Source organism: Heteronotia binoei, chromosome 18 (assembly GCF_032191835.1).
Source record: "Heteronotia binoei isolate CCM8104 ecotype False Entrance Well chromosome 18, APGP_CSIRO_Hbin_v1, whole genome shotgun sequence".
In the NCBI taxonomy this organism is placed as follows: domain Eukaryota; kingdom Metazoa; phylum Chordata; class Lepidosauria; order Squamata; family Gekkonidae; genus Heteronotia; species Heteronotia binoei.
In genome coordinates, this window is record NC_083240.1 from 9,561,957 (window position 1) to 9,579,031 (window position 17,075).

Below are 17,075 nucleotides of genomic sequence, written 5' to 3' on the forward strand. Positions count from 1 at the left end.
GGCAATATGGCTTTGCAAGGCAACATCTGCCCCCCCCGCCCCCCGTTTCACACCAAGGGTTTCTGTAAGACAAGCGAGGCAGATGATAGGAAGGGTTAAAAGCCCTGCCAGTCACAGAGAGTTTGCAGACCTGGGGCTTTCGTCTCTGTCGGGTGAGGAAAGGCAGGCGAGCAGACGCTAATCCAATGTAAATACCCATGGAGTCAGTCTGGAGTATGGCATCAAAATCATTTACAAAAACCTGAAATCCAACGAGGGCTTTGAGAAAAAAAAAAAAAAAAAAGTAACCTGTCAAATCCCTGCCAGGGAAAATATTCTAAAGGGTTGCACGAGAGCAGAGCCCACGAAGCTGTCTGGGTGCCAGAAGGATTGGTTGCATTAGCAGCTACGGAAAGGGGAGGTGAAGGAAAGCAATCTCATCGAGAGATACGCGGTATGATACGATCCTGGACCACAATCCTAACCACAATATGCTGAGGAGTAAGAATGCTCGGATCTTCCCCATTTGGGGCCTTCATCGGTCCGAAACATCGCCGTAGTCTGTAAGGGTCATGCCTCCTCTGTTGAAATCCACGTGGAGGATTTCTAAAACGAATTCTGGAATCTGGAGTCTGTTCAGAGCACCGTGTGCACATCAATTGCCACAGCATTCTCTGTTTGTGTTTTCCCCTCTTTGTTAGGAATGCGCGCATTTATTGAGTCATTGTCGCAAGAAAGCAAAGCGCAAGGCCATTGTGCACGAAGCTCCTTTTCTTGGGCGGTCAAAGTGACACTTAAAGGCATTCTAAACTAACGGGCTTAGACGTGTCTGTGAGCCAGAACCTGCTGGTCCAAGCGCATGAACGTACACAAACATTCATCCCTTTGGCAGATGAAAATTTCTGCCATATTAAACGCGTTGGCCTTTAAGGTGCCAGTCTAGTATCCAGTCAAGCCTGAGCTCTCTCTAGAAACCAAAATGGCTAAACTGAGGGTGTCAGACTTGGTGACGTTATGAGAAGATAAGAGTCACTGGAAAAGATAATCATTCTAGGAAAAGCTGAAGGCGGCAGGAAAAGAGGAAGACCTAACAGGGGATCCAAAGCAAGCGAAAAGGCCCCACAGGGTTAATCTAAACATTCCATGTAACTAATTGGTGTGGCTACTCTAGCAATACGTTCCAGGGTTGAAGCAAACCAGGAAGGAGAGAGTGGCATGCAAGATGGGCTCTGGACTCTGCAGTATACTAGTTTCTTGTCTCTTAACCACAGTTGGGATACGGAGAGCATTCGGCCCGCATCACATCTAAGCAACAAATCGGTCATCCGTGGGTCCCGTGTACCCTTCACGCTTCTAAACAAGAGCTTTAAGAAAGACTCAAAACATCGCACCGAGTGAATTTTCCGCATTTTTTTTATAGCCGCCCATGCCAAACCAGCTCCATAAAGAAGTCAACACCCCCCTCGCCAGCCGGCAGAGCCCGTGCCAGGTCATTTTGGCAGTCCGTACAGTGCACATGATATGTTTACAACTTTATATGCGTGCCCCCGGGGGGCGGCTGTGTATACAATGTGACTAAATATACAGATTTATTTATATATCTTATTAAAACATAAGATGACAAAAGAAAAAGCCAAGAGCCTTTGCTTATGAACGGTTCCCAGTTGCTCGCAATGGGTGTCTTTTCATTTCTCGCTCTTCTTCAATAACAAAAAATACAAAAGTCGCCAACCCGCAGGAAGCGTTTAACTGTGAGAGATTGGCAGCATAATCCGACGTAGTCAACAGGCTTAGCAGGGTGAGGGTCGGCACTGTTAGGGAGAAAGTTGACATTAAGGGAGCGCAGAGCTGCCACTGAAAACGTCGGTCTTGTGCCTTGTTAATCCTTTCCACCACATCTCGTATTGCACGTGCCAGGTCTTTCCGTGAGGCGCATCACTTCCTGTCGCTGGTGTGGAGGCAAGGAAATGGATAACCATCTGAAGATATGGGTTGAATGAGGACAATTCGTAGGGGTCCCCAATTGAGCACCTTGCAAATCTGAGCTCCGCCCTAAGTGACAGCAATTAGGAGGAATTCTTGACGCGAGACTGCCATTTTCAGCGGGAGCCCCCGAGTTCCTTTCAAATCTGAGCTTCACCCTAAGTGACAGCAATTACGAGGAGTTCTTGATATGACTGTCATTTCTAGCGGTAGCCCTGATTTCCTTGCAAATCTTGAGCCCCACCGTAATTGGCAGCAATTAGGAGGAATTCTTGACACGAGCAGGAGTGGAATTCTAGCAGGCGGTCCTTTGCATATTAGGCCACACACCCCTGATGTAGCCAATCCTCCAAGAGCTTACAAAGAAGAGCCTTGTAAGCTCTTGGAGGATTGGCTACATCAGGGGTGTGTGGCCTAATATACAAAGGAGCTCCTGCTAGAATTCCATCCCTGGACACGAGACTGCCATTTCCAGCAGTAGCCCAGAGTTCCTGGCAATGCTGAGCTCCGCACTAAAAGAATGGCTCAGAAATCAAAACAGAATACCGAGGCGGATATCTCACACCTCCCAAATGATACTGCTGGTGTCAGAGGTCCGCGCAGCAAGTCAGATTTCAGCACCTCCAAAAAGTTTGCCAGCCGACCTGCATTGTTCATGCCCAAACACATCAAGATGTCAGTTTGGACCACCCCCACCCCTCCTTGCTAATGTGCAATGACCACAACGAAACACACAACAGCTCAGTCCCAACAGAAACTGCGCGGATGACATGGCACTGATTTCTGCTGTCAAGACTTGCATTCTTCAATCTTCTTAGAGCAGGGCTTGGAGCATGCGGTGAAGCATGGATAACTTAAATAATATACAGTTCTTTTAATTATAATAATAATAATAATAACACTATTTAAAGACACACACAACAACACCCTAGAGCCGTCACACAAAACCTTTCCAAGCGACAGCCTCCAACTGCTGGGAAGCAAGTTAGGACGGCTGCGTAAATCCGGGCTCTAACTCAACTGGGGGGGGGGGGGGGTGGCAGGTGACATGGATCCCTGAATTGGGACTGGGAAAATCCCACCCTTCTCAACTGGCTTTGATTGTTTCTTATTCCTGATTCGAAGGAAGGTTGTCAGTCTCCAAGTGGGGGCTAGAGATCTCCCAGAATTACAACCGATCTCCAGGTTACGGAGATCAGTTCCCCTGGAGAAAATGGCTGCTTTGGAAGGTGGACTCTATGGCATTGTACCCAGCACCGGCCTTAGGGTGCATGGTGCCCCAGGGGGACTCCCTACCTGCCGCCTCCCACTCCCTCCCTTCCTCCCTCCTTCCCTCTGCAGGACCACAACCTGGCCCCGCGTCCCATCCCCGCATGCTCAGAGGAGTGCCGCTAGGATTAGTCCTACCAGCTTCGATGCCCAGGCATCTGAACGTTCTCTTAAGAGAGCGCTGGAGGAGGTTTCTTCCCCTCCCTGCCGGAACCGGAAGAGACGGGGAGAAGCCTCCTCCAGCATTCTCTTAAGATGCCCAGCTGGGTCGAAGTGGGTAAGGCTGATCCTAGTGGAGTTCCTCTGAGCACCGGGGGGGGGGGGGGAGCACGGCACTGTGTGTCACGTTCTCGGGGTGCAGGCAGGCAGGAGTCCAAAGCCAGTCCAAGGTCAAAGTCCAGGAAGTCAAGCAGGAGCCAAGTCACCAATGCAGAATCACAAACCGGAATCAGAAGTCAATGTCCAAAAGCCAAAAGGTCAGGGTGCCAAGGAAATCAAGCAGGTCAGGATCAGGAAGGAGCATGGATGCAAGCCAGAGAATAGACTTGTTGCTTCCACAAGGTTACCAGGTCGTGGGTGGGAGCTATATGGAAGTCTCAATCAGCCTGCTCCTTGGGTGGCAGTGACTCTGCTAGAACTCAGGGCTGAGAGATCTGAAGCATCGGCGTGCCTCATGTCTTCGCTCTGAAAGTTCTTTCCGGAGCCTGCTTCAAACTCTTGAGATGGGAGGAGAGCTTGGAGGAGATTGATCGTCAACAGCTGACACTGGTGCCTGAAGAGTGATTGATGGGCCAGCTGCTGTTTGTTCAGCTGAGGAACTGGCTGGCAACTCTTCCAGTTCTGTTAACCCTTCCAGCTCTCCTCATCAGGGCTCATGACACTGTGTTGCGCTTGCTAGGGAAGGGAGGGGGCGGGCAGCGGTGGCAGTGGGGGGGGGGGGGGGAGAGAAAATTAGGCATTTGCCTTGGGCACTGGCGGGGACCCAATTCGGTGCTCCCGTCCCGGCACCCTAGGCAAATGCCTAATTTGCCTGGTGGGTGAACCAGCCCCCACTGAGGTCCCATCCCGTCCCTCACCTTCCCTCAAAATCAACAAGTATTTCCCAACCCAGAGCTGGCAACCCTAAATTCTACTTGTTGGGACAGCTTTGCAGTTCTTTTTAGTTGATTTACTACTCTATTTAAATCCTACCACTTTTGGGGGGAAGCTCCAGATGGGTCAACCCTCAGCCTCACTTCTCCTTAGTCAACTTCCATCCAGGGGTTGATTGGGACTACAATAACCAAGATGAGAGGCTTACAAAATCCTGTAATTTAAGCTGTTTTATGATAAAAAAAAAACCCGTCCCCCACAATCAGGGAAGCCTGGATAAAATGGCATTCAGTTCCATCACACAGCCGGTGAACATGATTATCTTCAAAGCTGCATTTGCAAACTTGTTTTTAAATGTTGGCAATAAAACTGGGGAGAAGGAGGGGGAACAAAAAATGAAAAGGGAAATGTTAAAACTGGGTCACATGTTCAGTCCACCTCTCCTTTGAGGAGCTCAAGGTTGTCTCTGTGGTTCTCCCCTCTATTGTATCCTTGGGACAACTCTATGAGGATGATTTGGAAGGTGATGTGACGGGCGCAAGGTACCCCAATAAGCTGAGGGGAGATTGGAACTCAGGTCTCCCCAGTCCAACACCACACTGCATCTCAAATGCCCATGCTAAATACGTAAAGCCTCATACTGGATTCTCTGGATTTTTGCAGTGTTGTTTTTTTATATATATACCTGAAAAGATCCAGATTTGGTTCTCAGAAATGACCATTTTTCTGGGAGAAAAGATGGAATTTCTATGACAGGAAAAGAGACTTAGGTTTTGTATTCAGTGGCTAGAGCTGTCCACCATTTCCCGCCCCCCTCAGACTGTTGTCCCACCCATGGCGGAAGGGAGGTACGCTTGCTTGACTGAGTCAGAGTTGCCCGGCGACAAGAAGGCAATTTTCCAGGAGAGGAGAGGGGTCAAAGTTCAGAAGTGTATGTCCTCGGTTATGGTTTCTTTTCTTCCCCCGCTGGACAGCAATGGTGGTCCTTCGGGATTAGACTCCCATAAACATCCCCATGAAATCGGACCCGTTCTGAATCGTGATGGGTGCACCGGCACTGTTATCGATGAATATTGACGTATATTGTCCTGCCTGCATCGTGGAAGCAAAAAGGACGGGGGGCGGGGGAGGAGAAGGAAAGAGATATAAGGGCAGGGGTCCCCAACGTGGCAGCTGTAGGCATCACTGTGCCCGTCCGCACCTTTTCTGGTGCCTGCCAAGCAGGGTTGCCAATCCCCAGGTGGGGGCAGGGGGCAGGGAATCCCCCAGTTTGGAGGCCCTCCCCCTGCTTCAGGGCAATCAGAAAGTGGGGGAGGGATTTGGAAGTCCACTGGGCATTCCGTTATACCTATGGAGACCAGTCCCCACAGGGAATAATGGAGAATCGAAATGATCAGTATCTCAGACATTGGACAATTTTTTAGTATTAATGAGAGAAGAAAAATATTGAACTTTGATTGGTTAGCGGTACCTTTATAATTGAATTTAAATTTATAACTTCGGGGAAGTCAAATACTGGAGGGAGGGGGGGGGTTGAAATATCATATGGGTTAGTATAGAAAAGAGACAATTAAATATTGTAACCATATGTTATTAATAAATTGTTAATGATCAGTATCTTGGGCTTGGGGAGGCTGTTTTTGAGGGAGAGGCACCAAATGTTCAGTATAGCATTTTCCGTATAGCATCCGGTGCCTCTTCTAAAAGAACACAAACGCCAAGTTTCAAAAAGATGGGCCGGGGGTCCAATTCTGCGAGACCTAGGGTTGCCAAGTCCAATTTAAGAAATATCTGGGGACTCTGGGGATGGAGTCAGGAGACATTAGGGGTAGAGCCAAGATCAAGGCTGTGACGAGCATAAACGAACTCCAAAGAGAGTTCTGGCCATCACATTTAAAGGGACGGCACACCTTTTCAATGCCTTCCTTCCATAGGAAATAATGAAGGATAGGGGCACCCTCTTTTGGGGCTCATAGAATTGGACCCCCTGGTCCAATCGTTTTGAAACTTGGGTGATATTTTAGGGAGAGGCACTAGATTCTGTACTGAAAATTTGGTGCATCTACCTCAAAAAATAGCCCACCCAGAGCCCAGATACCCCCGGATCAATTCTCCATTATTTTCTATGGAATAAATCTCCATAGGGATAATAGAGTTCCCAGCAGACATTTCCCTCCCCTCCCCCCCGCTTTCTGACGACCCTGACGTGGGGGGAGGGGCTCCAAACCGGGGGATCCCCTGCCCCCACCTGGGGATTGGCAACCTAGCAGGACCCAAAAGAAGGCACTCCCATCCTGCATGATTTCCAATGAAAGGAAGGCATTTAAAAGGAGGCCAGAACTCCCTTCAGAGTTCAGTTTGGTGTAGTGATTAAGTGTGCGGACTCTTATCTGGGAGAACCGGGTTTGATTCCCCACTCCTCCAACTTGCACCTGCTAGCATGGCCTTGGGTCAGCCATAGCCCTGGCAGAGGTTGTCCTTGAAAGGGCAGCTGCTGTGAGAGTCCTCTCCAGCCCCACCCACCTCACAGGGTGTCTGTTGTGGGGGAGGAAGGTAAAGGAGATTGTGAGCCGCTCTGAGGACTCTTCGGAGTGGAGGGCGGGATATAAATCCAATATCTTCTTCATTTTCAGTTGTGCTTGTCACACCCTTGCTCCTGGCTCCACCCCTAAAGTCCCAGATATTTCCTGAGGCAGACCTGGTAACCCTCCCCATGCAAATGGGAGAAGAACTCTTGCTAGGGGGCAATATAAACGGTAACCCCAACCTCCATCCCCATTTAGGGTTGCTAGCCTCCAGCTGAGGCCTGGAGATCTCCCAGAATAACAGCTGATCTCCAGACTACAGAGACCAGTTCCTCCAGATAAAATGGCGGCTTTGGAGGGTGGACTCTAGGGCATTTTCAAACGTCGCCCTCCCCAGGCTCCACCCCCACCCCCCTAAATCTCCAAGAACGTCCCAACCCAGAGTTGGCAACTCCCCCATTTTTCAGCCGGGACTGGCTGACAAAGAGGTAATTCTAAGATATCTCCACTCTTGCCTTGCCAGCCCTTGCTCAAATTCTTGCATCAGGGATGGACTCCTGCTCTAGCCAGTGTTCCCTGTAAGCTGAGTTTGTGTGAGCTAGTTCAGAGTTTTTAAGCCTCCAGCTCACACATCTTTGCCCTTAGCTCCAGGAAAACTAGCGCCGGAGCAAACTAATTGATGCAGTAGCTCACAACTTGAAAGCCCGTAGCTCACAAAGTAGAATTTTTGCTCCCAAGACTCCACAGCTTAGAGGGGGTATCAGCGCCAACCCTTTTACCTGTAGCTGCAGCAGTCCGTGGACATAAACTGTGAAGATTTTGCTATTGCTTTCCAGGCCGGCGATCACTTCCAAAGACCTACAGAGAAACACAAGGAAGGGGAACCACAGGAAATGTTAGCTTGTGGAACTGCCTGCCACGGATCAGAAGAGGATTAGGCAAATGTATGGAGGAGAGAGGTCCAACAATGGCTATTTAGCTAAAGAACCTCCATATTCACCACCGGCAGAGAAGGTTTTTGCATCTGGTAAGAGAAGAGGTTCAGGGCGTGGTTCCTCCTAATATAAACCCTTTAGTGATATTGAGAGGGGCATTTTGCCGCAAAATTCAGAAGGCTTTTGCCTCGGCTAGAGAAGAGGTTTGGGACTGGTTTGCTCCTCAGTTAAATATAAACACTTTAAGTGGTATTGAGAGGTATTGATAATTTTTGAAGAAAATAAAGAGGTTGAAGAGCATTTTTGCCAGCCAAAATCAGAGGTTTTTGTATCTGTTTAGAGAAGAGGTTAAGGGCTGGCTTGCTCCCGACATCAACTCTAAACTGTAACTTTGAAGAAAACAGGAATATTCCTGAAGAAGACTTTGATGAATTGAGCGGGTGCTCATTGAAGCATAACGAAGATGTAGAGTTGCCAAGTCCTCTTCGTCCCCCGACGGGGAAATTTGCGTGCGCAATGCACGCAAGCGCGACAAGATGACGTCACCCGAAGTGATGTCATCAAAACGGCGGCGCCTGTGCAGGGGCCACTCTAGGCATTACGGGAAAACTCTATGTTTTTTCCCAGATGATCTAGCCATTTGGGAGATTAAAGCTATGGTGCCTGTTGTACCATAGAGTTTTACCTCCCAAATGGCTAGAGAATCCGGGAAAACTATAGAGTTTTCCCAAAAACACCTAGAGCGGCCCCCACACGGGCGCTGCCATTTTGATGACATCACTTCCGGGTGACGTCATGACACCAGCGACGCAGCGGGGAGGTTCCCCGCCAGACCGGGGGCTTGGCAGCCCTATGAAGATGGGCTTTTCTTTTTAGTATTATAAGGATGTAGTTCTCTATATGGTGACAGAAAAACTCATACGATTACTGTAAAAAGCTTTACTAAATATATTAGCCAGCATCACGGCTTTTTTTGTGGCAGGAGCTCCTTTGCATATCAGGCCACACACCCCTGATGTAGCCAATCCTCCAAGAGTTTACTGGCTCTTAGTAAAGGGCCTCCCTTAAGCTCCAGGAGGTCTGGCTACGACAGGGGTGTGTGGCCTAATATGCAAAGGAGTTCCTGCTACAAAAGAAAAAAACCTTGGCCAGCGTATCACAGGGTTTGTTTGTTTGTATTACCGCTGAATACCAGCTGCTGGAAACAAACTACCAGAGAAGAGAGGGTTGCCAATTCCCCCGCGGCCTCCCGAATCGCTAAAGCATCCGGGAAAACCATAGAGTTTTCCCAGAAACTCCTAGAGCTGCCGGCATACAACGTCGCCAGAGCTGATGACATCACTTGCAAGTGACATCATCGCGCTAGTGACGTCAGGAGGGGATCCCCCAGCTGCCTCAATGCGGGCTGGCAGTTGGGAACCTCCTGCGTGGAGAATCCCCGCCCAGCCCGGCAGCTTGCCAGCCCTAAGAGAAGACATAACGGTCAAGAAAGTAGACTACACATCGGAAAGTCCCTGGTTCAAATCTCTGCTGTGCCCCAAAAACTCAGTGAATGACACTAGGCCAGGAGCCATCTCTCCTTCAGCCTAACCTACCTCACAGGGTCGTGTTGAGGATAACATGGAGGGGAAGAGAACGACGTAAGCCACTCCGGGCCCCCATTGGGGAGGAAGGCGGAGTATCACTGAAGTCAAACCAAACCCAAAAACCAGCCGCTGGAATGGAGCCACAGCCGAAGGCCACAGCCCGACAGGTGCAGAGTGACGGGGTGCACCTGCATGCATCCATCTCTCTTCCTTCTCCCTCCCTCACGGTGCTTGCGCATGAATGGCAAACTGTGTGCCGCACACCATTGCGCCATTACAGCGTTGGCTGTTGCCAGCTGACTGCTGGTCGGGACTTGTTCTCCCATCGGCAGAGCGGGCGGGCCTTATTCCAACCAAAGCCCGGTTTGCCATGGCCACTCCCCAGTAGGTGTGGGTGAAGCCAAAGGAAAGGAGACCGAGCCAAATTCTCCCCATCGACAGCACTCCCCGTATCAGACGATTTTGTACAACTGATCTGGCTTGTGAGTTGCATACAGTCGGTCATGCTTTAGACGGGGGCGGGGCCAAACTGTGGCTCTTTCACACATATTGTGTGACTCTTGAAGCCCTCACCACCCCATCAGCCAGCTTGGAGAAGGCATTTCTCTCTTTAAATCACTTATCCAGCCAAGCCAGCCAGTAGCTTGGAGAATACATTTAAAGTTAAAGTTGCTTTCTTTCCTTTTCTCCCTCCCCTCAACTTTTGCCTTCCTTCCTTCCTGCCTGCCTGCCTTGCGGCTCTCAAATGTTTATTCAATGTGGCTCTTATGTTAAGCAAGTTTGGCCACCCCTGTTTTAGATGATGCCCAATGGGTTTTCTGTTTCTTCCTTGTATAAGTTCCCCAAGTGCGTCACCAGCACATTTATGAGATTCATTAACTCCAAGTGCCAAAGGAATCTTTCCACAATCGTTGCACGGTGATTTCATTGGAGGCAAGAGGTCTGGTCACAGGTATGGGGCAGCGAGGGAGATGGCTGGAGCTGTAGAGGAAACTGGGGAACGTGTGGGTGGTGACTTGCCTGAAATTCAAAGGATCTGGGAATGCAAGACCAGAAAAGACCTTGGCCAGAAAATGTGCACCGCCGTGCTGGCTGGAGGAGGTACTGCAGGGCTTAAGGTAGAACAGTGATTCGACTCAGTCATTGTAACCGGTATATCAGGGGCCACAGTTGGGAGGGAGGTCACTTGCAGTTATGGTTGATAGGCCAAACCTGGTGATCAGGGGGCATGCGAGGGGTGCAACAGCGGCATGGCGACATCACTTCCAGGAAAAATCCGGAAGTGTCGTAGGGTAGCACTAGGAATTGGCATGTGCTTCTTGGTTTACCACAGTGTTTCCAGTGATTCCCCAGAGCTACCCTACATCACTTCTGAGTTTTTCCCAGAAGAGATGTAGCAATAACATCACTTTTTTTTTTCTCCCGCCATTGCTCAGAAGGGCAGCGGGCAAAGAAGGTCACCGCCATGTTGCCGATGCAGGCAAATGTTCCCCGGATCACAATTTGGCAGTTCTGGTTACAGACCAGGGGTGCCAGTCCCTAGGTGGGGGCAGGGGATTCCCCCGAGTTGGAGGACCTCCCCCACTTAGGATCATCAGAAATCTGGGGGCAGGAATGTCTGCTGAGCACTCCATTATACTCTATAGCAGGGGTCCTCAAACTACGGCCCGCGGGCCAGATGCGGCCCGCTGAAGACGTTTATGCGGCCCGCCGGGTTATGGCAAAATCAGACCGGAAGCAACGTTGGACCTAAACTCGCGTTAGCAACGCACACTTCCGGCACTGGGCTGAGGTGGCGGAGACAGAGTGCAAGGTGATACCGAGGTGAGGTGAGTTCCCAGGCCGGGGTGTGTGTGGTGTGGGGAAGGGAGAGAGATGCAGAAGACGGAGAACTGACGGCCCGCGGCTTGTACAGTAACGGCAGTCCGGCCCTCCAACAGTCTGAGGGACAGTGAACTGGCCCCCTATTTAAAAAGTTGAGGACCCCTGCTCTATAGAGACTGGTTCCCATAGGGTATAATGGAAAATCAATCTGTGGGTATCTGGAGCTCCGAGGGAGCTGTTTTTTGAGGGAGAGGCACCAAATGTTCAGCATAGCATCTGGTGCCTCGCCTCAAAACAGCCCCCCGTGTTTCAAAAAGATTGCACCAGGGGATTCAACTCTATGAACCCCTAAAGAAGGTGCCCCCATCCTTCATTATTTCCAAATGGATGGTAGTCATTTAAAAGGTGTGCAGTCCTTTTAAATGTGATGGCCGGAACTCCCTTGGAGTTCAATCATGCTTGCCACAATCTTGCTCCTGGCTCACCCCCAAGTCTTCTGCCTCCACCCTCAAGTCCCCAGATATTTCTTGAGTCAGACCCGGGAACCCTATTACAGACACTCAAGACAGTCAAACTTGGAAAGATCCTCGCTTGAGATTTTGGAAAGCCACCACTGATCACATTTTTATCCCATCCCTTTCTCCACGGAATCCAGGGCTGCTACATGGGTTTCTCCCCTCCTGTTTTATCCTCTCCTCAAACCCTGTGGAGTAGCAGCATGCCAAGTTTTGTTTCTTTGCCGTTTTCCCACTGAGCTTACCTCGGAGCGACGTCCCTCTTCACATCGCGCAGTCGTTCTGCGCGGATTTCCCACCAACTGCTCCGAGGCTGCTCCGAGAACCAGGAAGTTCCCGACCTTTTGCGTCGCAAATGGAAACCGCTAAAAACCAGTTTACGTTAGCGACGCAAAAGCCGCGACTTTACTTGGTTACTCGGAGCAGTTGGTGGGAAATTCGCGCAGACGCTGCGCGGTGAAGAGGGACGTCGCTCCGAGGTAAGCTCAGCAGGAAAACGGCCTTTGTGATTCTCCACTGGCCCATTGTCATTGGTTTTGTCTCAGTATCTTTTGCTGTCCTTGACGATTCTTCGGTTTCTTCACAGCCATATGCACCACAGATGCAAAAATAAGAACCAGTTCTCCACTAGCCTTATACCGGTCTCACGCTCCTCATCTCACGATGCTTCCGTCTGGTTTCATGCAAGCTGCCACGGGGCTACAATTCGCTCCTCCTCCTTTCCATGGAAAGCAGAAACCGGTTTTCAGAGGACTTGCTTGCCGCAGGAAAGAGGCGGAGTGCGTTGCAGCCTCATGCAAAATCAGATGGAAGCCCCACAGAGAAGAGCAGCTTGACACCGGGACAAGGCTAGTGGGGAATCGGTCAAGGTTGAAAAAATGGTTCACTTACAGAGGAAACGTTTGATGTGAAGTAAAAAAAAAGGGGGGGGGGTTAGGGAAGAAACAAACTGCTTGAAACAGACCGCTTTAGAAAAAGTGATCTCCTCTGTAATTAGAGTGAGAGGAAACCAAAGGTCGCCGGGGTCCTAACTCAGTCCGCTAACCACTGACTCCCCCATTCTATCACATTCCCTGTCGGTGGACAGTCCTTCATTAGACGGGCCAATGATTTGACTCGATATTTGGCGATATGAGATGTCTGGGTAAAGAATGGATCCTGAAGAGATCCTCGGCCAGTCCTTGCTCGGGCTTGGTGATCAACTCCACCAGAAACCCTCTCTTGGGAAAACAAAGGCCCCTTGCCAAACCAGTGGGTTCATGGGTCACCGCCTGCCCATTACCTCAGTTTTACACATAAGAAGTGTTAGCCCCGTTCCAAGAACTACTGGCCAACGAGGCCTACGGAAAAGGACTGCGGTGGATTCTCCAGGGCCCTGTCTGTTGTTTCGTTCTCCAATAAACTGTTTAAATTAGAACTTTAACGGGGAGAGCAATTCCATTGGAGTCACGAAGAAGGGGATAAATGCGGGGCGGCGCTCCCAAAACTCTGCACGCAAATTTAATGGCTTCCTTGGACTTTACAGAGCTGCCAGCAGAAACATCCGATGACAATTTTTTTCCGGTATTTTTTTTTCTTGTGCTGTTGTGTTAATCATGCAGGTGTGAAAGATGGAGAACAATCAGACTGGGTGAACGTCACTGCCCCTCTGCTGGATGGCTGTCAGAACCCACAGATTTTACACCACAAGTCCAGGCAACCAGCAGGGGGTGGTGACTTGCCAGGCAGGCAGGAAGCCCAGGCTACGTTGCTGGCAATGTGGTGGCATAACTTCCCATGTGTACCAGAGGTGACATCATCCCACTGTGGCAACACTCTGGCATTTGGGCAAAAACTCGATGGTAAAATGGCTTCTACCATAGAGTTTTTGCCAAAAATACAGCACTGTTGTGGTGCTGTTAATGATGTCATTTCCGCTCCAGAAGTGATGTCACTGGGTCACCAATGACCCTCCAGGTGGGACCTGGGATTCCTGAATTACAGATCTGTTCCTGCAGAATTGGATGTTTTGGAGGGTGGTTCTCTACGCTTGACCCGGGTCTGCAAGTACACTCTCAATCCGAGTTGTCACCAGGTCCCATCGGAATCTGGAAACTGTTACCCTCTCTACCTGAGAAAAGTCTGGTCCTTGGTATAATAGTTAGCGTGTACTAGTAGAATTGTAGTTAGTAGTTAGAGTGACAGAGAATTTGGTTGATCTCATTCTGCCATGAACCTCAGTTATGAACTGAGCCTCTCTCTCCTTCTTGGGGGAGGAACGGTGGCTCAGTGGTAGAGCATCTGCTTGGGAAGCAGAGGGTCCCAGGTTCAATCCTGGCATCTCCACAAAAAAGGGTCCAGGCAAATTGTGAAAAACCTCAGCTTGAGGCCCTGGAGAGCCGCTGCCAGTCTGAGTAGACAATACTGACTTTGATGGACCGAGGGTCTGATTCAGAATAAGGCAGCTTTGTATGTCCATATGTTCTGTCTCTCTCTCTCTAACCTACCTCATAGGGCTGTTGTGAGGAGACAGTAGGAAAGGGGAAGCTATGTTATTCCCCTTAAACTTCTCGGAGACAGGGTGGGATAAAAACACACACAACATGGATAGTACCCCCGCTTCCTTCCTTGTGCAAATCATTTCTATCGTTCTTGATGTGAAGCCATTGTCTCCCATAAAACATATACAACTTGTACTGTTGTTTGTGCACCAATGAACTGGCAACTTGTAAACAACATATATCGTATGTGCAAACACCATATAAACAGCGCATTAAAACATACCAGCTGCATCCACAATTCAAGCGATTCTGCCAAGTCAACAGCAGGAATGGGAACCGTCAACAAAAAATAGATACGGCTACAGAGAGAACATTTTTTCTCCCCCTTCCAAAATACTAGAACTCAGAGGCACCCAGTGAAGATCATAGGCAACAGAATCAGAGCGGCCAAAAAGGAAATTCTTCTTTACACAACAAGCGATTAAAGTGTGGACTTCGCTGCTGGAGGATGTCGTGAAGGCCGCAGACAGCTTTAAAAGAGGATTGGAGATAGGGTTGCCAGCTCTGAGTTGGGAAGTACCTGAAGATTTTGGGGATGGAGCTGGAGGGGCAGGGGTTTGGGAAGGGAAGGGCCTCAGCAGTATATAGTGCCATAAAGTCCGCCCTCCTAAGCAGCCATTTTCTCCAGGGGAACTGCTCTTGGTTGTGTGGAGATCAAATGTAACAGCAGGAGATCTCCAACCCTGGTGACCCTAATAGGACAGATAAATGGAGGACAGGCCTATCAGTAGCTACTAGCCATGGTGACTGCATAGAACCTCCATATACATAGGCAGGAACCCTCTGAATATCAGAGCTAGGAGGCAACATCGGGGAAGGCCTTGCCCTGCATGTCCTGTTGTTGGACCTGCAGAGGAACTGGTTGGCCACTGTGTGAGACATGAGGCTGAACTAGATGGACCACTGGTCTGATCCAGCAGGGCTCTTCTGATGTTCTAATGAAGGCCTCAGGCTCTCTGCCCTGTTGTTGGACCTGCAGAGGAACTGGTTGGCCACTGTGTGTGAGACAGGAAGCTGGACTTGATGGACCATTGGTCTGATCCAGCAGGGCTCTTCTGATGTTCTAATGAAGGCCTCAGGCTCTCTGCCCTGTTGTTGGCCCTCCGAGGAACTGGTTGGCCACTGTGTGTGAGACAGGAGGCTGGACTTGATGGACCACTGGTCTGATCCAGCAGGGCTCTTCTGATGTTCTAATGAAGGCCTCAGCCTCTATGCCGTGTTGTTGGCTGTCCAGGGGAGCTGTTTGGCCACTGTGCAAGAAAGGATGCTGGACTTGATGGACCACTGGTCTGGATCAGCAGGGCTCTTCTTACCTTCTTAAAACAGGGAACATTTTAACATCTCTTATTGCCAAAGTGTTTTAGGAAGGATTCTGAAATTCTCCTCCAAGAATCTGTTGCCAGATTTTGAAAGTCGCGATGGTCAAGTTTGGTTTCCAAACTGGAACCTGTGCACTTGGGATTCTCCATTTAAAAAAATTTACAAATGGTGTATGGAACAATGCACACATACAGCTTGAGGCAAGGGCCTCTTAACTGCCAGAGCTAAGGGTCTTTCACGAGGTCAGAATCTGGCCCTGGTATAAACCAGATGAGCTCCTTTCCTCAACTTTCCAAGCAATAGGAAAAATGACCGGGGAAATCCTGAACTGACCCTGCCCTTCCGTATTCCACAGTATGAGCCAAAATACTATTTCAGCAGCATCAAATGGACTCACGTGTATCGGTGGCACAGAGACTCGATGCAAATCAGGACCCGGACGTTATCTCTGGCTCGTAGCTGCAGTTTGCTTTTTAGCTCACTGTGGTCTTTGGGAAGAAAGGAAAAGCAGAAGTGAAATAAAAGACTATCGCCGGCACCTGAAAACAGGCAGCGGTTCCAAAGACACAACATTCTGAAGGCTTCCATTCCCCTTTCAAAAGTCAAGGTTGTGGGACGCTTTATAAAAGTGTTCTAATTTGCAGCTGTTGCTGATCGATCCAAGGGAATGATGTTAAAGTTTCTAGCCCACAGTTTTTGTTGGTTGGTTTGTGGGGGGTGGGGTTGTCCTTGTCAACCTGAACTCATGCTTAGGGATTTGCAGTCTGAAGTGATGGAAAAATCACCAGAGCAGCCAACCACAGAAGAAGTCGCAAAGCATCTTTTTCTTGCCGCCCCTAAGCGTTTTCCCCTCTGTCCCAGTCAACCCGAACACGATTTACATTGTTCCTTTCCATCCTTTACAAGAATTCTTTCTATGGTTCTCCGGTTGGGGGCGAGGGATCCTCTGGTTTGGAGGCCCTTCCCCCACTTCAAGGTTATCAGGGAGGGAAATGTCTGCTGGGCACTCCATTAGACCCTATGGAGGCTGGCTCCCATAAGGTATATGGAGAATCGATCAATGGGTATCTGGGGCTGGAGAGGGGTGTTTTTTGAGGTAGAAGCACCATATTTTTAGCATAGCATCTGGGGCCTTCCACAAACCTCCCTCCACATTTAAAAAATATTAGACCAGAAGTTCCAATTCTATGAGCCTCAAAAGAGGTGCCCTATGCTCCATTTTTTCCAATGAAGGCAAGGCGTCTAAAAGGAATACAGTCCCTTTAAATGTGATGGCCGGCACTCTCTTCAGAGTTCAATCGTGCTTGTCACAGCTTTACTCCTGGCTCCATCCCCAAAGTCTCCTGGCTCCAACCCCCAAATCCCCCCAATATTTCCTCAGTTTGACCTGGCAACCTTAATTCTTTAAAGCACTCCTCCCACCCTCTGACTTCTAGGATAAAAGGACTTAGATCCTCATTTCTACTCTACTGTATCTGACAAAGGAACTTTGACTCTCAAGGTGGGC

General features: G+C 49.5%; 1 protein-coding gene across 2 annotated transcripts in view; it reads right to left on the reverse strand.

The window, feature by feature from the left end:
* Nucleotides 1-4,523: 4,523 nt before the first annotated feature.
* Nucleotides 4,524-17,075, reverse strand: part of C1QTNF12 (C1q and TNF related 12) — a 56,700-nt gene continuing 44,148 nt past the window's right edge. Inside the window, exons 6-8 of one of the 2 annotated variants that reach the window (XM_060259180.1) lie at nucleotides 15,966-16,056; nucleotides 7,628-7,706; nucleotides 4,524-5,415 (exon numbers count right to left, since the gene is read on the reverse strand). In XM_060259180.1, the coding sequence (XP_060115163.1) occupies nucleotides 5,317-5,415; nucleotides 7,628-7,706; nucleotides 15,966-16,056 (269 nt within the window). In that variant the 3' untranslated portion in view covers nucleotides 4,524-5,316. The remainder of the gene's footprint in view (nucleotides 5,416-7,627; nucleotides 7,707-15,965; nucleotides 16,057-17,075) is intronic. The other variant, XM_060259181.1, reaches the window with a different exon arrangement.